This window comes from Amblyomma americanum, chromosome 4, assembly GCF_052857255.1.
Source record: "Amblyomma americanum isolate KBUSLIRL-KWMA chromosome 4, ASM5285725v1, whole genome shotgun sequence".
Lineage (NCBI taxonomy): Eukaryota > Metazoa > Arthropoda > Arachnida > Ixodida > Ixodidae > Amblyomma > Amblyomma americanum.
The window spans coordinates 36,761,631-36,784,102 of NC_135500.1; the positions used below are offsets into that span (position 1 = coordinate 36,761,631).

Sequence of the window (22,472 nt, forward strand, 5' to 3'; positions counted from 1 at the left end):
GATGCACAGTCTCGCGGACGACGGCAGCAGCGCGTCAATCGCGCTCCCTGAAGTGACGGTTGAAGCAGGGGGGAGGGGGGTGACACCTCCTCCCCCGGCGGATAGGCCTGCGGAAGAGCTGGCCCACGCCGGCAGCAGCACGAGAGCATACATAAAGGGGGACGCGAGACGGTAACCCCCCGCTCTCCAGCAAGCACACAAGAACGCGGAAAGCATTCTTCACACGAGGAAATGACAAGAAAAAGCCGGTCATGCGCGCGCCACCCCGGAGCGTAATATATATGTCGTGCTTGTTAGAAAAGCGACGCCCGCCAAGAAAAAAAAAAAAAGGACCCTTGGCGAGACGAGGTTAGAACGTGGGAGGGTGACTAGCCGCACGATCTAGTTCACGTTTAGCCATGACTCATCGCGGGACAGACACAGGCGATATCGGCAAACAAAAGCAAAACGGAGGGGGGGCGTGCTGCCCGGCAGTGTCGCCTTCATCCGATGACCTCCACTTCTCCGCATTTTTTGCGCGGTCCGCCGACACACGCGAACTCTGCGCTGTCGAAGTGCCGCGCAAGCCCCGTCAAGGCGTGGGAAAAGCAGCGAGCCCCCGCGCCCAAACGGAAACGCACACCTGGCCGCCGGCTCAGCTCCGGACTATTTTTCCCCGCCCGCTCTCCCGAAATGGCTACGCCGGGCGCTGGCCGAGCCCGCAGCACCACGGCCGCCCGGCACATGAACCGACGGCCGAGCACGCCGTGCGCCCACGAACGGCGCCGGGCACGCCCAGCCCGCAGTCCGGGCGCCTGGAGCGGCGGGCAAGAACAGTGCGGACGCGTAGCCGCCGCGGCGCTAGGCCTAACGCGCCCGCCCTCCCCTTCGGCGGCGGCCATGAAGAGGGGAAGAGCACTCACCAGCACGTCGTAGCAGATTTCGCGAAGCTCCTTCTCCACTTTCTCGCGGTACTCCCGGGCCATCTGCTGCTTGCGCTCAGAGCCCTCGGTCTTCTGCTCTATGCTGGAGATGACTCGCCACGAGCTTCGCCGGGCGCCGACGACGTTTTTGTAGGCGACAGACAGCAGGTTGCGTTCCTCGTTGCTGAGCTCCACGCCCGTTTCTGTGACCTGCTTCATGGCGGCCGCCATGTCGTCGTACCTTTCGGCCTGCTCGGCAAGCTTGGCCCGCTGAACCAACTCGTCCTTATCCATTGCCGTGCGGGGGGGCTGGTGTTTTAGCTGCAAGGCAAGCGGCAGCCGCAGGGGAACCCGTCAATCCAACAACCGCACACCGTTCGGCCCCGTCAAAATGGCGGCCGGGCTCCCGCCGTTGCGGCACGCTGCTGTATCCGGCGCTCGTACTTACCGAAGCACGCTTCTAAAACACCGCGAGCGAGAGCGCTTGACCCTACTGCCGCTAGCCGAGCGCCGTGGCAACGCTACCACTACGACGACAGCAACCGAGCAATCTTTACCCACTGGCGGATGGTTTCGCACTTCCCCAGGCGCAAAGCGGTCGAGGAAGATTCCTTCTATCAGCCACGGGGATGGTTTTCTGATGCCACGGCCCCTTGACGTCACTCGTTGCCTGGGAACCGATCAGAACGCCGCTCCCACGCCGCTCGGTTTCGAATCCGCCGGCCGCAAGCGCCAAAGACGGGACTCCTGCGCTCACGCTATGCTACGCGAACGTCTCGTAATGAGAGCTTTATTTTGACAGAACTCTTAAATTGATCAAACAATTTACCTGAGCCGCAACCAGAGCGCAACGACACTCATGGAGCGAGCAACGCGGAGCCAGCAGACAGCAATGATCACTGCAAAAATCACGCTACAAAACTAGGAAGAAAATTACTTACTTCTAGACAATAAAAATGCACAATTTCACAGTTATTTTCTGCAAAACTTTTTTTTAAGTTTAAGCTGCCACATGGGGCGCAGCGATCTCTGCGGCTGGCAATGGCGTTATTTTACGTGCTTCTACACGTGGTTTCTGTTGACGTCTGATCAAGTATCATGCCGCGATCAAAGCGAAATCGTCAAGGTATACAAAGTTACTTTAGTTTTGCTTTCCACCGTAGTACACGCCCACACATGACGCTTGTGCCTTTTACCCGCAGTTTCCCTTACTCGGACGAAGAAGAAAGGTTTAGAGCGCAAGCAGGATCTCATCCAAGAGGTAAGCCTATCCGATGCTGTCGTTCAGGGCAGCTCGCACTTTTAGAATGTGCACCTCAGTGGAATGTTCTGAACGAAGAACTACGATTCATTTTGCTTAATTTCGTTAACGATGCGCCTGGTGCTACGAGCCATAGGAAGCCCTTGCCTGGCCGCAAACGAACATGACATCAACAGTGCCCTCAGTAAATTCAGACGCTGACATCGCTGCCTTCTACTTTATGGTGGAATGAATGTCCAGCGGTGGAATGCTGGCATGGCGTACTGCAAAATTAGCGCAGGTGACTCTGCGCTGAGCATCAGCATGGACAGCAGTGGTATCACGAAGTTTATTGACACGCCAATTAGCCGTCCTTAAGCAATCTAAACATCTGGACACTTAGTAAAAGTAAGGCATCTGAGTGGCATTTTCGTGACGTCAATTCGTAGGCAACTGTGTAAAACGAGCCGACCTCGGGAAAATTAAGCCAGTTGTCAATCGAATAAGCATTGAACGAAATCGTAACTATTATGTACTATTAAAGTGTTTGTATTACGGTAAATTACTTCTTATAAATGCGCAGCGTGTCAGTATTGTTGTTGCCTCAAAAGCGATGGCACATACCCACGATGGGGGATTGGCCAGGGTTTGGTACAGATCCAAACTGGAGGAAAAGTCATCCAGGCTTATCTCATTCGGCTCATATATAAAAATTGAGGAAGCAAAGAGGTGAGGGTTTAAATAAATTGATTGAAAAGTAGTAATCATAAATCAATAAATTTTGAGAGAAAAGTGAAGGGAAAGAAGATTTAACACAAAAATATCCAGTATTGAATAAGACATTCCATAATTGCATGAGCTATTTTCCAACGTCCTGCGAATCGAATCGCAACTTTTATCCAAGATATGAGCCTCCTAAACAACACTGTACAACCTGCACTGCCCAGAGGATGCGCCGGATGATCATCATCATGCTCATGTTGGCAACCCTTTGGAGCAGGTGGTCACGTTTTGGTGGCTACAAGGGAGGGGTGACGCTAGTTCCTGCATATCCTCGGAGAAAGCGCGATCCTCAGTTTCAAGCGCTGCCGCCGCTGTCAGCTTGTCGGTGTGGTCATGCGATTGCTCACGCTTTCTCTTTCTTTCTCGGTGGTGGTGACTCACGGTTAGGAGCATCTGAAAGCGTGTGTTACGTGTTCTTGCAGCACCTGGACGGTGGCTCTTTTTCTTTGTAGCTGCCAGCACGGTATCTCGTTTATGGCAAGGTCTATTTCGCTGCTGACATGCTAATGCGAGGGCCAAACTTGACTGGACAGATGAACTCCAGCGCAAAGAAAGCAAGACAGCGTCACTGCTTTGCTCCTGGATGTACGTTCAGCTATGTGATGTCTAGGCAGCAGGGTCTCTCTCTTCTGTGCTGAAGGACCCTGCACGCTTCAAAGCTTGGCAACAAGCTATCCCCCGTGCCGACAAATCTTTGGGCGTGAAGTCTGCGCTATGCGAGCGTCATTTCAACGAGCAGTATATTGAGTGTTGTTTCACGCACGTGATAAACTGCAAAACTGTTCAGATTCCGTGGGAGCGACCGGTGCTGAAAACTGTGACGCGGTTCCAAACGTATTCCCCAGTGTTCCCGCATATCTTTCGAAGAAAGCGCCCAAGGACAGAACGTCAAGAACATAGACTTGCGGCAATTCCTGATGTCCTCAAGTGTGTTCTTCCCAGCGCTTACTGGGCTGGACTCTTGATTACTGGAGTCGACAACGTCACGGTGTTTATCGTGTGCTCTAGAACGTGAGCACGTATATTTGGAGAAGTATGTGCTGATGACAAGAAATGAGAGGACAATTCAAGCGACTGTTTTTGTACAAGCCACAAAAATCAAAACCATTGACATTAGTGACATTGAAATGGCAGAAGAGTTGCTTCGCAACGTAGACTCCATGATCTCATGCAGAGAATTTGGTGAAACGCGTGAATTTGAAGTAAACACAAAGCACAAAGAGAAGACTTGTGGTGGCAGAACTTTCAGCCCATCTTGCCACAGAGACGCTCAGACGCCAGAAAACGGCTGCACGCAGTGCAAGCACCTCAGGAGACTGCTCCTGAACCAGACATCATACAGAAAAAGAAGAGTGCTAAAATCCGGTGTCCAGTCGCTTTCGTATCGGCTGAAGCTACAAACAGCACAAGCGAAAAAGAGCAGGCTGAGTGTCCTTCAGGCTAAGTCACGCATAAAGCAGCTGAAGCAAAAGAATGCGCAGATTGATTCTGCAGTCTTTGAGGAAACGGTCAAGGCTGTACCTATAAAGCAACGGCAGTAGGTCAAGGCGTGCTTTGCAGCGCCTAAGAGAAAATGCACGAAGGGAATGAGTTATGAAAGTGAGTGGGTGCTGGAGTGCTTCATTATATGCATGAAGAGCCCCTGGCTCTACGAGCTCATACGCAAAAAAAAAGATCATGGCCTTGCCTTCTCAAACATCCCTACATCGATATCTAAAGAGCTACAAGAGTGGGTTCGACATAAGCGAAAAGGTGTTTGGTGCTGTGGCAGAAAAAAACCAAATCAATAGACTCGTTTCAGCACGATGGCAGACTCTTAATTGATGACATTAAGCTATTCAAACACTTGGAGCTTAGCATCCAACGGCACCATCGAAGGTTTTGTGGACTTAGTAAAGTTCACGCCTGAAAGTGAGCACTCCATGGCATGCAACCATGGCCTCGTCGTATTGTTTGTGCGTTTTACTGGAAAGTGGCACCAGGTTATTGGTGTGTTTGCACCCCACAGCAATGTGAAATCAGACATGTTAAGCAAAAAAAATTGTCAGTGGCTTAGCTCGGCTATGCCAGGATATACGTAGTGAGATGTACGTTTCCCTGGCTGAGTTTGTTGTGGTCACTGTATATTCAGTAATGAGAGACATTGGGTATACACATCTTTTATTCATTTTTCTTCACAGAGACGAAGACTACCCGACGATCTGTGAAGTAGCATGCAGTGGTCTCAATTTTGGAAGAGTTAATCTTCTCTTGTCTACACCGCCGTTTAGCAGTGGCTGGACTCTCCTTCTCTGCATCCATGCCAAACGTTGTGATACAGCCGCCCATTACATCTCCGCCTTTTATACGCAATGCTGCGCATGCGAGGCGTGGTTCGGGTGACAGAGCGGCGTGCGGCGAGGCAGCGACAAAGCGCCCGGAGCACCTGCTGCTCCTGTCCAGTTGCCACATTAACGGCGCATGCGCACAACTGGCCTCTCCTGGCCCCGGCGAAATGCTCGACTGGTAGCCCAGTGTAGCTCTCGCTACGGTAATCCTCGAAGCAGTGGTCATGTGCGAAAATGCAGGGCTACACGTAGACCATTATCACTGATGGAGCCGCATGGAACAGGGCCATGTAGCACTCTTTCGGTATACACGGCAGAAAAGAAAACGCAGTCTGTAGAAGGCGTGCACCCTACAGACCCAGAACGCTTTCTCTGCTTCATCTCTGACTTCCCACACCTCGTGAAATGTGTGAGGAATACTTTCGTTCGAACTGGCCTGAAATTGCCAGAAGGCCATGCCAGTGTTGACCCTATTGACTGCGCCCGGAAGCTTGATGAACAGCATGACACGACCCTCAAAGCCATGCCTCATATTAACAAATTGGTCGTGCGACTGAATGGTTTCGAGAAAATGAGAGTGAATTACGCATTCTGGCTTTTCAGTGACAAAGCACTCAGAGGCCTTTTCTTGTACAATGAAGACATCGAAGAAAAGCATGGGTACACAGCTGCGACAGTGAGCTTTGTGGAAAAAATAAGAAAGCTAGTTGAGGCAAGGACATCAAAGTGTAGCTCAGGTGCACTCAGACCTGGAGGGATGCACGAAAAGGGCATTGAAAGCTTTTTGGCTTACTTAGACGTATGGGAGACAGCTGCTGGCTCCGAAGGCTTCCTTAACCGCAGTACAGCCAAGGGGCTTCGTGTTACCTTGGTACAGCCGAGGGACTTCCTGTTACCTTGTCAGGTACCTTGCACCTGCTCCGCTACGTGATGACGAAGTTGAGCTTCCGCTATGTGCTGACATGCCGTTTGTGTCAGGACCCTTTGGAGAGGCTGTTTGGAATTGTCTGACAAATGTCGGGATGTAATGATCATCCCTCCCAGTTTCTGATCTCTGTTAACGCTTTAAGCTTCCAGAATTTGTCAAAATCACCGACAGGAAGCAATGTGTCCTAAGGACTGTTAAGAAGATTGCTAGGAGCTGACAACGGAGGAGACTGGATGGGCTTCTTGACGCAGGGAACCTTGCCGAAGCACATGAAGTGCTCACTGAATGCGGCCACGGTAGCCAGCATGCTGACATGGTGGTGCAAGCCAGCACTTCCTTACTCATATATTACATGACTGGCTATGTGGCAAGAAAGAGTGTCACAAGCACCAAATGTGCAGAGTGCAGCCAGCAGCTCCTACAAGGCGAGAACGAATCAGCTCCAGCTGCAGCATCCCTTACTGCAGCTGTTGACCGAGGAGGCCTGGTGTACCTATCAGCCAAGCTCAGTGCACTCATAACCTCTCTTCATCATCATCATCATCATCAGCCTTACTACACCCACTGCAGGGCAAAGGCCTCTCCCATGTCTCTCCAATTAACCCTATCCTTTGCCAGCTGCATCCACCCTTTGCCTGCAAACTTCTTAATCTCATCCGCCCACCTAACCTTCTGCCGCCCCCTGCTACGCTTACTTTCTCTTGGAACCCACTCCGTTACCCTTAAGGACCAGCGGTTATCTTGCCTTCGCATTACATGCCCTGCCCAAGCCCATTTCTTTCTCTTGATTTCGACTAGGATGTCATTAACCCGTGTTTGTTCCCTCACCCACTCTGCCCGCTTCCGATCTCTTAACGTTACACCTATCATTTTTCTTTCCATGGCTCGCTGCGTTGTCCTTCACTTAAGCTGAACTCTTTTCGTTAGCCTCCACGTTTCTGCCCCGTAGGTGAGTACTGGTAAGATTATGCTGTTGTACACTTTCCTCTTGAGGGAAATTGGTAAACTGCCACTCATGATCTGCGAGAATTTGCCATATTCGCTCCACCCCATTCTTATCCTTCTGGTTATCTCCCTCTCATGATCCGGATCAGCTGTCACTACCTGCCCTAAGTAGACGTATTCCGTCACAATTTCTAGGCTCTCGCTGCCAATTGTGAACTGTTGTTTCCTTGCTAGGCTGTTGAACATTACCTTGGTTTTCTGCATGTTAATTTTTAGACCCATCGATCTGCTCTGCCTGTCTAACTCATTGATCATGATTTGCAGTTCACCTCCTGAGTGACTCAGCAAGGCAATGTCGTCAGCAAATCGCAGATTATTTAGGTATTCTTCATTTATTCTTATTCCCAACTGTTCCCAATTCAGGCCTCGAAATACCTCCTGTAAACATGCTGTGAACAGCATTGGCGAGATCGTGTCTCCTTGCCTGACGCCCTTCCTTATTGGAATTTTATTGCTGACTTTATGGAGGACTATAGTAGCTGTGCAGTTGCTATATATATCTTCCAGTATTTTGACATAAGGCTCTTCTACCCCCTGATTACGCAATGCCTGTATGACTGCTGAGGTTTCCACTGAGTCGAATGCTTTCACGTAATCAATGAAAGCTATATATAGAGGTTGGTTATATTCTGCGCATTTTTCTATCACCTGATTGATAGTGTGAATATGATCTATTGTGGAATATCCTTTACGAAAGCCTGCCTGATCATTTGGTTGATTAAAGTCTAACATTGCCCTGACTCTATTAGCGATTACCTTAGTAAATACTTTGTAGGCAACGAATAGTAAGCTGATCGGCCTGTAATTTTTCAAGTCCTTGGCGTCTCCCTTCTTATGAATTAAGATAATGTTTGCATTCTTCCAAGCTTCTGGTACAGTCGAGGTCATAAGGCATTGCGTATACAGGGTGGCTAGTTTTTCTAGCACGATGTCCCCTCCATCCTTCAACAGATCTGCTGTTACCTGATCCTCCCCAGCTGCTTTTCCCCTTTTCATTGCTTCTAAGGCTTTCTTTACTTCATCTTTCGTTACTGGCGGGATGACGCATTGCTGTGCACTGCTGTCTTTCTCATTAACGCTCTGATTACATTGGCTACTGTACAGGTCTGTGTAGAACTCTTCGGCTACGTTAACTATCTTATCCATATTGCTAATGACATTGCCCTGCTTGTCTCTTAATGCATACATCTGGTTTTTACCTATGCCTAGTTTCCTCTTCACTGTTTTTAGGCTACGTCGGTTCTTTATAGCATGCTCGATTCTCTCCATATTAAACTTCCTTATGTCGGCTTCTTTGCGCTTATTTATTAACTTTGATAGCTCCGTTAGTTCTATTCTATCGGTAGGGTTAGATGCCCTCATGTTTTGGCGCTTCTTAATCAGATCTTTCGTCACCTGAGATAGCTTCCCGGTATCTTTTCGAACTGTCCTACCGTCTACTTCTACTGCGCACTCCGTAATTATTGATGTCAGATTATCGTGCATTGAATGAACATCAAGATCATCTTCCTCAGTTAAAGCCGAATATCTGTTTTGCAGCGCTATCCTAAACTCCTGTGCTTTCCCTCTTACGGCTAACTCGTTAATGGTCTTCTTCTTCACTAGCTTCTTCCGTTCCCTCTTCAAGTCTAAGCTAATTCTAGACCTTAGCATTCTGTGGTCGCTACAACGCACCTTTCCGAGGATGGCCACATCCTGAATGATGCCAGGCTTAGCGCATAGTATGAAGTCGATTTCATTTTTAATCTCACCATTGGGGCTCTTCCAGGTCCACTTCCTGTTTTCTCGTTTGCGGAAGAAGGTATTCATGATCCGTAAATTATTTCTATCCGCGAATTCAACTAATAACTCTCCCCTGCTATTTCTAGAGCCTATCCCATAGTCACCTACCGCGTGGTCATCAGCCTGCTTCTTGCCCACCTTCGCATTGAAGTCGCCCATCAGTACAGTGTACTGCGATTTTACTTTATTCATTGCCGATTCTACGTCCTCATAGAAACTTTAAACGATCTGGTCATCATGGCTGGATGTGGGCGCGTAGGCCTGCACCGCTTTCAGCTTGTACCTCCTATTCAGCCTAATTACTATAGCTGCTACCCTCTCGTTAATACTGTAGAACTCCTCTACGTTGCCAGCTATATCCTTATTAATGAGAAATCCCACACCTAGTTCTGTTCTATCCTCTAACCCGCGATAGCACAGTATGTGTCCGTCCTTTAGTGCTGTATATGCCTCACCTGTCCTCCTAACTTCACTAATCAATATCACATCCCATTTAATTCCCGCTAGTTCCTCAAACAGCACTGCTAGGCTAGCCTCACTAACTAAAGTTCTAGCGTTAAACGTTGCCAGGTTCAGATTCCAATGGCGGCCTGTCCGGAGCCAGAGATTCTTAGCACCCTCTGCTGCGTCACAGGTCTGACCGCCGCCGTGGTCAGTTGCTCTGCAGCCGCTGGGGACTGAGGGCCGAGGGTTAATTGGTTTGATCATGGAAGGTTGTGGCCAAGTACTACACCAGGGTGGCCAAATCCTGCTCTGGTGAGAGAGTGCGTTGTCGGTTCTGGTCACCGAGATAAGGCCGCACTCCAGGCCTGGTTATGCAATTCCATCGACACGCGGATTTTTTTTTTTTAACCCGGTGGAGAATTGCGCGGCACCAGGATTTGAACCCCGGTCCTCTTGCACGCGATGCGGATGTTCTACCTCTACGCCATCGCTGCTCCTTGAGACCTCTCTTGAGAACACTTTTACTCACTGCTTCAGCATAAGAGAAGTCAACAGTGACAGCATCATGGATTTCGTTTCCTTCCTGCAGTTAAGAAAGCTGACCGTTGTTGGTTGCCCTGACCACAGTATGTCCCTCAGAAACAAAATTATCAAGTTTTATGTGCTTACCAGGCTCCACTTTGATGTCAAAGCCGAGAACTGCAAGCGAAGCGTTAAGCAGGAAAGAATGAAAATGCTAAAACAGTCAGGTGCTCTAAATACTATAACTTCACTCTCGAATGTGTTCATTTTATTTATATTTGAACAGCGCAATAAAACAACGGGACACAACGAAGAAAGGACACCACAAGCGCTGACTCGCAACTAGATTTTTAATTCACATCCAAGCATCTTAAATACTAAGAACGCCAAACACAAACAAGAGGGAAAAAACCAAAAGAAAAACGACACAAAGCTGCTGATCATGCCCACAAAGGTGACAATCAGCACGAGCGCGAGACTACACATCTTGGCCAGATAAAAACATCATCTCTTTATCAGTTAGTGTGACAGAAGGATCACTAATGCAGCTATCAGGTTCCAAGCGGATGTGAAAAGCCTCCAAAATTTCCCGCGTTAGGCTGTCATTATGTTTTCCTAGGATGACGGTGTTAGACAACAGAGGGGTGCAAGTACCTTCTCTCCAGTGGCGGGCAAGGTTACAAGATGGCCCATTATCTCGGGACCTGTGGTGCTCACTAAGACGAGCGTTGATGCAACGTCCTGTCTGGCCAATATAACTCAACCTGCAAGTGCACGGAATCCTGTAGACAACCCCCACATTACAGGGCACAAAAGGGCTCTTATGGTTGGTCTGACAACCCCCAGTCTTTTTCTTCGCGGTTGTTGCCTTAGCCTTCTCTTCCACCTGCCTGCAAACACCTCTAAGTTCTTTAGGCGCTGAAAAGACCACATGAACATCGTATCTCGCCGCAACATTCTTCAAACCATGTACCACACCATGCGTGTAAGGCACCACCACAAACTTCTGTTTTTCCTTTTTGGCTTATCCCCGCTCTTGATCCATCTAAGAAGCTTATCGCATTCCCTGGAAATCACATGAGAAGGGCAACCGCTAGATTTTAATCGGCCAACTTGACGCAAAATACTTTCATTGATTCTTTCAAGACATGACTTGTTCATGGCAGATTTCAGGCTAAAAAAAACAATGCCATTTTTTACCAGTTTTGTGTGGCTTGATTGGTAATTTAGAAAAGACTTGGTAGAGCGAGGGAAATATTCCCAACACACATGACGCTCTTCCAACAACAGTCTTAAGTCCAGAAATTGAAGTACATCTTGTTTAGGAAGTTCAGTCGTGAAAGTTAGTCCCATCGCGCATTCTCTGAAAACCTTCAGTACATCTACCACACTACGCGTCAAGTAACCCTTCTTAACAAAAACAGTATAATCATTGACATACCGAAAAATCCTCAGAACCAACCCGTCACATCTCCTGTCTATGGATCTGTCTACTTTAGATCCTATGCACAGTCCATCATTCTGTGCAAATGATGGAATGTGCATAGAATCTAAAGTAGCACCTGTGTTAGCCAATATGTTCCTTGCCAGGGTAGACAGATCCATAGACAGGAGATGTGACGGGTTGGTTCTGAGGATTTTTCGGTATGTCAATGATTATATTGTTTTTGTTAAGAAGGGTTACTTGACGCGTAGCGTGGTAGATGTACTGAAGGTTTTCAGAGAATGCGCGATGGGACTAACTTTCACGACTGAACTTCCTAAACAAGATGTACTTCAATTTCTGGACTTAAGACTGTTGTTGGAAGAGCGTCATGTGTGTTGGGAATATTTCCCTCGCTCTACCAAGTCTTTTCTAAATTACCAATCAAGCCACACAAAACTGGTAAAAAATGGCATTGTTTTTTTTAGCCTGAAATCTGCCATGAACAAGTCATGTCTTGAAAGAATCAATGAAAGTATTTTGCGTCAAGTTGGCCGATTAAAATCTAGCAGTTACCCTTCTCATGTGATTTCCAGGGAATGCGATAAGCTTCTTAGATGGATCAAGAGCGGGGATAAGCCAAAAAGGGAAAAAAAAGAAAAGAAGTTTGTGGTGGTGCCTTACGCGCATGGTGTGGGACATGGTTTGAAGAATGTTGCGGCGAGATACGATGTTCATGTGGTCTTTTCAGTGCCTAAAAAACTTAGAGGTGTTTGCAGGCAAGTGGAAGAGAAGGCTAAGGCAACAACCGCGAAGAAAAAGACTGGGGGTTGTCAGACCAACCATAAGAGCCCTTTTGTGCCCTGTAATGTGGGGGTTGTCTACAGGATTCCGTGCACTTGCGGATTGAGTTATATTGGCCAGACAGGATGTTGCATCAACGCTCGTCTTAGTGAGCACCACAGGTCCCGAGATAATGGGTCTTCTTGTAACCTTGCCCGCCACTGGAGAGAAGGTACTTGCACCCCTCTGTTGTCTAACACCGTCATCCTAGGAAAACATAATGACAGCCTAACGCGGGAAATTTTGGAGGCTTTTCACATCCGCTTGGAACCTGATAGCTGCATTAGTGATCCTTCTGTCACACTAACTGATAAAGAGATGATGTTTTTATCTGGCCAAGATGTGTAGTCTCGCGCTCGTGCTGATTGTCACCTTTGTGGGCATGATCAGCAGCTTTGTGTCGTTTTTCTTTTGGTTTTTTCCCTCTTGTTTGTGTTTGGCGTTCTTAGTATTTAAGATGCTTGGATGTGAATTAAAAATCTAGTTGCGAGTCAGCGCTTGTGGTGTCCTTTCTTCGTTGTGTCCCGTTGTTTTATTGCGCTGTTCAAATATGAATCAATACCAACTCGCCCAGTTCGCAGCTTTAATCATTTTATTTAGTGGAAAGTAATATCCTTGCCTCCCCATTTCTTAGTGCCGAGCAAATGTTTTAATGTTTGTGTTTTTAATTAGACAGAAGCATGTTTAAATGTGATTACTCAATATCTCATTTTTATTGAATTACCCTGAATTCTATGACTACAATAGACTTTACTATCAATATGATGTGCAATAAATTTTTACTATGCTTTGTTTTGCTTCTTGAGAACCCCAGTCACTTTTTTTCCAAGGAGTAAGCTGACGCCTCGTACGGTCAGCACAAGCTAAGTGATGCAGGTGTGATGCTTCAGGTGAAGTCCTAGTTTAAAAGTTTGAAGAAAAAAAAATCTAATCACCAATGCTTCAGGACATAAACAGAGTCCTACAGATGAAGCACCAATAGTAAATTGGCATGTTTTGCTGGTTCAAAAAGCTCGGGCATAGCATGAGAATCTCGAGATTCCTCTCTAATGATTGTGGTGCAATAGTCGATCACTCTCGCTAGCTAAAACTGTCGACTTTTAATCACTGTCGACCTACAAGTTCTCACTTCCGCTTATAACTAATCAGCGCTGAAACATGCACCAGGAACTCAAATAAATGCAGGTCTCTAGCACGTGCGGTGAAGCCGGAATGTGGCCGAGGAGAGTATTGAGTGCTCCGCGCATCGCACTACGGAGAACAGTGCCGCCTACGCGATGCATGAAACAGAGGAGCGGCGCTCGCCTCCCATTGGCGCCACCTAGCCCTTCTAGCCACCATAGAGAGAGAGAGAAAGGAATTTTAATGAGAGGAAAGGAGAGGTCGGCCGATGGTAACATGACCCTGGCCCGCTACTCCACACTGGGGAAAGGGGGAAGCGGAGGAAAGGGAAAGGGCAAATGAAGGTCGATGATGACATAATAAAACGAGTTTCTTGGGGTGATGTCCACACACACACAATGGCTGGCACTGGCATCGCGGTGAGTAAACGCACGTGAAATTCATGTCTTGAACACACCAATGCTTGTCATTAACACATACTGGAGTAGGGGCTCCATAAAAACACAAATGCAAATTCTCACGCATGATGTTAGAGCTGTCACTGTGTTTACACTAACGTGGTACGCTGTGTAAACCGTGTAAGCAGTGCACAGGCGGTCACAGATGGGTATCCAGGACTGTTTCGCATATTAACTTGAGTACGGCCTTCGTCACGTGCCACCCATCAGCACGTTTCACCCTGGCGCCTAGAAGAGTTTCTTCAGAGAGAGGCCAATTGTTTCACAGTCACGTTCAGTGTTCTCCTCTCATCAGTGTAGTTCGGGCACTCGCAAAGATGTCCAATAGTCTCTTGGAGTGTGGCACTGTATGCAATTTGAATTAGTTTCTATTCCCATCTTGTGAAGGTAGTGTTTGATGTAGGCAATGCCAAGCCGTAACCAGTGCAATAAAGTTGCTTGATGTCGCATTACCCTAGATGGAAGATGAAGTCGTGAGCCGGCGTCAAGCTTAGAGATGCGGTGCTGTTGGTGGCTCGAATCGTTCGAGTGCAACTGCATTGTGTATTGCATTAAATGCGCCAGCAAGGCTCCAGTGTCAGGTCTGGAAAAGGCTATTTTAATGAAAGCACCAAAAAGATTGTTTTTTTCGTTGGCATAATATTCACTAGGGTATGGTGGTGGTGGTAAAACTTTATCGGATGCACTGGGGCGGGTTTTAGAGGAGAGTGGAGGGTGGAGAAAATTTAAATTTGTGTTATGAACAGTGTTGTAGGCGTTACCGAAAAAAAGTAACCAAATACGTTGCTCGTTACGTTAACAAAAAAGGAATGCGTTACCGGCCTACGTTACCTACAAAAAAAGGTAACGCGTTATCGTTACCGTTACTGAAAAAAAGTACCGCACGTTACTTTGCCGTTACTTCATGGATATAAATTTTAAGTTTTCATCTCCTTAAGAACTTGCGATAACAATTTTGTAAAGCTCACATTTCACATATAACATCTAGCCCAAACAACGATTCTACGCGATATCCTGATTTAACGAGAATAGTTTGCACAAATGTGCAGGAGCTTAGCAATGTTACAGTGGCGTAAAGTTGCCTGTAGTGTTGGGTTCTAACTGTGTTGCACATGGTGAAGCCGTCTTCTGAATGTGGCATTAAACACAAAATGGCAGTCCATCATCAATTCTAACTTCACAAAGAAAACATCACTGAACTCTCAACAAATTTAGAGCAATTCTGAAAAGTGTGATTCCAAAATGCTCGGCATGCTTCCACTCTGTAGAGTTGTGTGTGTGAGTGGATGGGAAGGGGAGGTTGGTGAAGGCAAGTGTGTGAATGCGTGTTCGTGCAGATGTTTCGTGCTTTATAGCTATTGTATTTTTTTTAGTTTGCGTTGTCAGGGGCAGCTGTTTTCTGGCATGCATGCGAGCCCCAACAAGGGTTGTCGGGAACAGCTGTACATTTTGTTTATTTACATCTATTTAGGTGCTCGACGGCGGCCGGGCTCACTTGTACGGCTTGGTGGTTGGTATCCGAAGGCATCGCGTAGGGGGTAGCGTTCGGCTGCGGAGTTCCAGGGCGAGAGCATAATGCCCGGCACCTCCACCAAATGTAGGGTGAGGTTTATTCGCAGAAGCTTCTTAACGGGAACAGAGCCAACAGCAGCCTGAGGGCAGCTAGTCTAGCCAGGAGCGTGCACCAGGCGATAGCCATGAGGCTCGCGCGTATGCCCGTCGTCTTCCTTACAATGGGTGTATAAAGCCACGTATGTCAGAAAGGAGATCAGCACACGTGGTATTCCGAACTGCTTAACTCTTTCGTTACCGCGCTATTGTGTATCGATCACCAGTGATTGACAGATTCTAAGTGCGATTTCAATGATACCGAGGCCTTCTAGGATTTGTTGCACTATCTAGTTTGTTGTTTAGACACTCTACTTTAGTTCCTTGTGTAGTTTCTACTTTTCTTGCAAGGTGACAATGTTTGAAACGCTCTTGAAATTGGGTTTCCGGTGTAGTGTGCTCGCAGGACTGCGTCACATGCAGACATGGTACGTGCTCAGAAATATCCCGCTTCTGCTGCATCCGCAGCAGATTTTTTTGGTGCCTGATGCAGCAGTGATTCTGACAGTGATATTGCTTCATCGGAATTTGATTCTAACGAAAAACCCTCACGACCGTAACCGATGACGAGACCAGGGCAGCTGGGGAAAGCCAGACAAACTGAAACATGGTGAGAAACTGGGCTGCTGGGTGCGAGAAATGCGATGGTGATTGTGAATGAGCAATCAGCGACTAGGTGGCGCTATCCGCCACCTGGTGCACTGGTTGAGCCACCGAAGCATGTAATAGCTACTGAAAGCTGCAAAAGATGATGGGACAGCTTGTGCTGCCACCGGTCATTCCTCTGTGCCACCGGTCGACTGCTATGCCTACACTGCAGCTGCTTTCTTTGTGCGGTGGCAGCCCAGTGGGTTGCATACTGTGCCCTTTGCATTCATAGACTGTGCTGGTGCGTTTTATCTCTGCCGTCACGATCCACAGTGATGGTGGCCACCACCTCAGCGAAGTGACACCAGCAGCCAGAAGTGGCAAGAGATAATAAAAAGGTATGGAATCAAGGGGAGCATACCAAGTGCTCACACGAAGTACAAAGCAAAGATTTTTGAAGCGTTGACAGCGGAAAAGTCAGCAGAACAAACAAAAGGCTAAGGACAGCAGCGCACCCAACATTGGTAAAGTCATTGCCGTGATGGATCACAGATATGCGCAATGGACGCTTCCTTTGACTGGGCCGCTGATTTGTCAGCAAGCTGAAAGGCTGAAAATGAACATTGACTCTTTCAGTGCTTCTGAAGAATGGTTTGCACGCTTCAAAGAGAGGCATGGATTGTTCTTTCGGAGTGTGTATGGGCAGAAAGAAGCGGTAGATGAACATTGCATTACTGGGTAAAAGACGACCGAGCTTCCCCAGTACCTGGCCCATTACAAACTTGCCAACATCTTCAGTGCCGATGAAATGGCACTCTTTCCGAGACCTTGCCGGACAAAACAATCATGTTCAAAAGAAAACATTTGACAGAAGTCTTTCTGGTTGGGAAAATTAGTTTAGTAAAAAGATGACTGACGCCAACCAGGATAACTTTTGAAAAACACGACTTTTCGGGACCGGCTCGGTCCCTTCTTCACGGTGTGACGTTTTTAAGCCCTCGTGTTGAATACCTCCGGGTCAATGGCCGCAAACCATGGATGTAAGACGAAGGAAGTGTCCCCAGGGAGCGATTAACATTCCTTCGTGTCTGTTGTATGTGCCACGACTCCAGCAGAAGCCTCCTGCGCTGGTTAGCTTCGGCCTCCAGTACAATAGTGCTGTCAAAGTCAATTCGGTGGTCACATTCCTCGCAGTGTTCGGTCACCGCGCTGCGCTGACGGTTCATTTGTCAGACGTCCGCTTTGTGTTTGTCGCCTCATTCTTTCAGCGAAGTTCTTCGTTTCCCCCACGCACGAAAAACGTTGTGTTTTTAAAAAATTATCCTGGTTGGCATCAGTCATCTTTCTACTAAATCATGTTCAAGGGTGACCCATGTGTTGGAGGCTAAATGAACAAAGCAAGAGTCACTGTGCTTATCGCCACAAATATGTTGGGCACGGAGCACCTGCCACTTCTTTTCAAGTGAGGCTGCAGCAGTCCAACCACCTCTTCTCCACCAACAAATGCAAGGTTTTGTTTTTAGTTGGTAACTGCAGTGCACTCATGAGTGTGACAGGGCCGGAGTGTTTCACACCATATTCCTGCCTCCGAACACAATGGCTGCTCTACAGCCGCTGGACCAAGGATTCTTTCAGTACGTAAAGACCAAGTACAGAGGGCATGTGATGGAGTGGGTGCTGCTCTGCAAGGAGGCAGTGCGAAAATATCACATAAACCTCCCCAACGCAGTCCACATTTTTGGCACACGTCTGCAGCAGCACATCGGCTAAGGTAACTGCTTTAGACGCGCAGCGGGTTTGTCTGCCCTGGCAACTGTGATTTACCTCCTGATGCCACTCTAGAGGAAAGGATGGAAGAAGAAAGGGATAACAGGTGCATGGAGTTTCTCCTGCCTAGTGACGTCTAGCTTGCCGACTACGTTGCTCTAGATGATGGTGTTGCTGTTGCTGGCCAGCTGAGTGACGATGGCGTCCTATGAGAAGCACTCAACGGGGAAGAAAATGATTGTTCCGATGATGACAGTTATGACCAGATGTTGCACCGTGCAGCAGGTCACTACAGCCTTAACTGTACTAAAGGAATTCTGTGTAGAATCTCTTGACATTGAACGTGCACACCATCACTTGATGGGGTTGGAGAAAACCATTCTCGTGCAGATTCCGATGATACACCAAACAAAAATAATGCAGTTTTTCACAAAATGAGGGCATGTTGATGCTGCATAACATTTTTTTTTTGTTACTGTCATTGTTCATTCGATCATTCAACTATCACGGTCCATTCGATGGCCCGGAATTCAGTTGACTCTGACATTTTTTCGAGTCCCTTGAGATTTGGTTTAACAAGGTTTTACTGTATACTAAGTTTGTTCGCAGCCTGGTGGTAGGTGGGCCACTGGCTACTGATAGACAGGTTTCACCATTTTTGCTTGCGCAGACCGTTTTATTGCTAATGCATCAAAAGAAATGGACTTTGACAAGACACACAGTGTGCAATAGAGAAAAGACATGATGATGTAAATACTGAAGAAAAGGAAATATAGTCCAGAAGCAGAGAATGGGGTAGTGGTGTAAAGCTTGGGAATTGATGGGGACAAGTTGGCCAGTGCTGGTGCTAGGAAAGGTAACTCCAGGCAGTGGTGTCAACTGATTCTTATGACATTGCGGTTAATCTCCTTGGACCTGGTAGTGTGACATCGCAAGCAGGAGAGAGGGGATTAACTGTGGCTTAATCGGATTAACGGCAGTGTCATGAAAATCTGTGGATGCCTTTAACTGGAGGGCTTCCTTTGAGGGGTGTCTGCTGCTTCGATTCGCATTCTATCCAACTATGGAAGGTGACTACTGCAGCCCCTCTTGTAGCTGTATGCTAGGACCTAGCATCATATATCGGTTTTTGTGGCCAGTAAAAAATACTTTACAAGCACTTGCCAAAGCAGTCAGCAGGGATGAATTCTCAGAAACGCTCTTCGCGGGTAGATGAACCTGCTGAGAGAGAGTAGGAAGCATGGCTTTTTAATTTAGGCACATTGCTTGGCATGTATGGCAACAAGATTTCAAAGTATGCCGCATTAGATTAGTGGTTACGGTGTTGGGCTGTTGATCCAAGGATACAGGATTGAATCCTGACCTTGACAGCCGTGTTTCAATGGAGGTGAAATGTAAAAGATGATTATGGTCTGCGTAATGTGAGAGCATGTTCAATAACCCCCAGGTGGCGTAAATTAATCCGCAGCCTTCCACTACGGCATCTCTCATAGTCCATGTGCAGCTGCGGGATGTGAAACACCACATACCGCGGTTTAGAAAAGTTTGATTCAAGTCTAAAAATGTAAAAATGACAGGTAGGGTGTCTACCAACCGGGGAAGCTGGGAAAACTGGGAATTAGGGATCTTTAAGACGCCGGGAAAAGTCGGGGAATTGTCGGGGGTATTACTAAAAAGATTGCAGAGTCAGGGAAAATAACCTATGCTGGCGCGCTCGTACCAGTAGCGTCAGGCGCAGATGTGAATTCAAAGAAGGGCAGGTGACGCGTTCACATTGTCCTCCGAGATTCTTGACGCGTTTGCAGGTACATATCACTGATACAAGGTGGCGCGGGCTACCACTCGTAACACGTGGCAATACACCAAACATGGCAATACACCAAATCAGGGGGTACAGGGTGATATGGGATGGCCGTCTTTCGAGAGCAGAGAGGCTAGCAGTAAGATAGCATTTGAGGAACGATTGAGAAAGATGGAGGAAAAGCAGTGGGCTAGGAAAGTTCAGATACCTGTATACAGTAAAACATCGTTAATTCGAACTCTGTTTATTCGAAATCCCGCGTAATTCGAAGGTTTTCGGCGGTCCCAACAGTTTGCATGCAAATTTTGCCGGATAATTTGAACAGCCAGTGCGCCCTCATCCGGATAATACGTCAATTTAAGCCATGGCCTCCGTGACTTTTCCATAGTGCCAGTCTCTGAGGCCAGTATAGTTGCCGGAGTGGAAGCCAGGCGGCACTTTAAATCAACTTCCGGACCTTTAAACAGGAAATTGTCAAAGAAAATATCTATGATAATTGTAGGGGAAGTTCTTTGTTGTTTGAGGCCAGGACTGGAGTTTTGCGGACTAAGACGTATAGAGTCAGGTACCAGGAGATAGACACTTTGTGCATTGCGTGCGGAGAGGAGGAGGAAACGGCTGAACACTTGATACTTTTCTGTAAAGGGCTTCACCCTACAGTGGAAGGCAGCGGGGCTGACTTACCCAAGGCATTGGGGTTTAGGGATAGTGAAGGGAAAGTGGATTTTAAGAGGTTAGAAGTAACCAAGCGAAGGTTATCTGATTGGTGGCTAAAAGCAAGACAGGAGTAAAATTTCACAAGACATGGCTAGGTGGCTTGAGCCACCGCCCAATGTAAAGGGTTCAGCCGTATCCATCCATCCATCCATCCATCCTGTTTCCGGTGCTTTGTTGTGCCTCAGGGATCTGCACCGGTTTTGGAGGCTAGCGTTAGTTGACAAAGCAACAAGCAGGTGCCACTAGGTCAAAATTTTTCTGGTTCCGTTTCCGTGTTTGTTGTTTGTCTCGCTTGTGGCAGGCACTGCTCGTTGTTCTTTATTGTTCGGTGCCGCGACCAGGCGAGTACTGTGCTCTGCTAGTTCTTGACCACGTGCACGGTGTTGGTGTTAAGAAAATGCCGAAGTACAGAACTCTGACTCTCTGCCAGAAAGTGTGCCTAATTGAGGAGGCTGAAAAATGGACGAGCTCCAAAACGCAGTTGGCGGAAAAGCACAAGGTGCCTTTATCGACCCTTTCGACTATATTGAAAAATAAGACGAAGATCCTCGAGGCCTACGGGAAGACGCATTCGACGAAGCGGACAAGGATTCGTTTTCCTACGTATCCGGACGTTGAAGACGCCTTGATAAAGTGGCTTCAGCATGCAAATGCAGCACACCTGCCTGTGAACGGCACGCTGCTGCGCGAAAAGGCCGATGAGCTTGCACTGCGGCTGGGCCATGAAGCATTTAAGTGCAGCAACGGCTGTTTTTCCAGATTTAAAGACCGCAATAACCTCAAATTCGTGACAGTGTGCGGCGAAAGCGGGAGCGTCGACCCAAATGTTGTCGAGAATTGGAAAAAGCATACACTGGCTCCGCTGCTTCAGCAGTACGCGGAGGACGATGTTTACAACATGGACGAGGCCGCATTGTTTTACAAAATGCTGCCTACGAAGACGTTTGCCCCAAAGGATGCAGTAGTCACGGGAAAAAAACAACCCAAGGACAGAATAACCATTCTGTTTGGTGCGAATATGTCCGGCAGTCACAAACTGCCGCTGCTGATCATAGGAAAAGTGGAGAAGCCTCGGTGCTTCAAGGACGCACGACTTCCTCCTAAAGATGACGTGCTGTACAGAAGCAACAAAAAGGCTTGGATGATGACAGCGCTGTTCGAGGAGTACGTGAGGCACCTTGACCGTAAGTTTGCTGCCGCAGGACGAAAAGTTGTTTTTGTTGTTGACAACTGCCCAGCCCACACCGACATCCAGAACTTGACAGCAGTTAGGCTTGTCTTCCTGCCGCCGAATGTTACAGCTGTGTCGCAGCCTATGGACCAAGGCGTTATTCTGCAAGCGAGGAAGATTTATCGCTGCCATTTACTTAAAAGGATCTTGTTGTGCTATGACAACGGTAAGCAATATTCCGTGGACCTACTGGGTGCCATTTGCCTAATCGTGTACGCCTGGAAGCAGGTGGAGGGAGATATGATCAGGCGTTGCTTTATGCATGCCGGTTTTTCCAAGCAACAAGATGACAGTCCCGAGGATGCATCTGATGCCAGCTGCACACTGGATGATGAAGGAGAGTTATTGTGTGCGCGCATGACCGACTTCGACGAAGAAAACGGTGGCGGGAGCAACGGATTGACCTTTGCGGACTATTTGAGCGCCGAACTTGATGTCCAAACGTCTTATGCCGACTTGGAAGGAGAAATATGTGACAACGGGCCTTCCAGTGAAGGTGAAGGCGATGTTGAGCCCGCCCGAGCACCAGCTTTAGCTGCAGTCGTCGAGTCGCTGAACGTTGTGCGCAGTTTTGTGGAGTGTAGCGGCGGTAACAGCGGATTGCTGCGCACTGTAAGCAGACTGGAGGACGCAGCCTACGGTGCGGCTAACTACCGCGCCAAGCAGTCGCGCATCGATGACTACTTCAAGTGACCGTTTTTCAGGCGAAATAAAGGTGCAGTGTTGATACAGCCACGTTTTGTACGTTTATTTCTCGTTTTTCGTCCATTTTTGATAATTCGAAAACCCGGTTAATTCGTTGATTTTTTGCGGTCCGACGGACATAGAATTAACGAGGTTCCACTGTATAAGGAATGTTGACACGAAAAGGAGAAAGTGAACTAGAAAATTGACAAGCAAATATCTGGGGGAAAATCAGCAATTATCGGTTAAGAAAAAGGCGAAAGAAACAGAGCTCTGGAAAACAGGGATGCTGACGAA

General features: G+C 47.7%; 2 protein-coding genes and 1 pseudogene across 5 annotated transcripts in view; 2 read left to right on the forward strand and 1 right to left on the reverse strand.

The window, feature by feature from the left end:
* The window catches only part of 14-3-3zeta (tyrosine 3-monooxygenase/tryptophan 5-monooxygenase activation protein zeta), a 41,768-nt gene extending 40,140 nt beyond the window's left edge, over positions 1-1,628 (reverse strand). For 2 of the 3 annotated variants that reach the window (XM_077660843.1, XM_077660841.1), the window contains exons 1-2: positions 1,351-1,628; positions 903-1,223 (exon numbers count right to left, since the gene is read on the reverse strand). In XM_077660843.1, coding sequence (XP_077516969.1) covers positions 903-1,196 — 294 coding nt within the window. In that variant the 5' untranslated portion in view covers positions 1,197-1,223; positions 1,351-1,628. The remainder of the gene's footprint in view (positions 1-902; positions 1,224-1,350) is intronic. The other variant, XM_077660842.1, reaches the window with a different exon arrangement.
* Positions 1,629-1,873: 245 nt separating this feature from the next.
* Positions 1,874-22,472, forward strand: part of RpLP0-like (ribosomal protein LP0-like) — a 96,985-nt gene continuing 76,386 nt past the window's right edge. The window contains exons 1-2 of one of the 2 annotated variants that reach the window (XM_077660839.1): positions 1,874-2,028; positions 2,105-2,163. In XM_077660839.1, the coding sequence (XP_077516965.1) occupies positions 2,001-2,028; positions 2,105-2,163 (87 nt within the window). In that variant the 5' untranslated portion in view covers positions 1,874-2,000. The remainder of the gene's footprint in view (positions 2,029-2,104; positions 2,164-22,472) is intronic. The other variant, XM_077660840.1, reaches the window with a different exon arrangement.
* Positions 3,083-22,184, forward strand: LOC144127641 (uncharacterized; annotated as a pseudogene).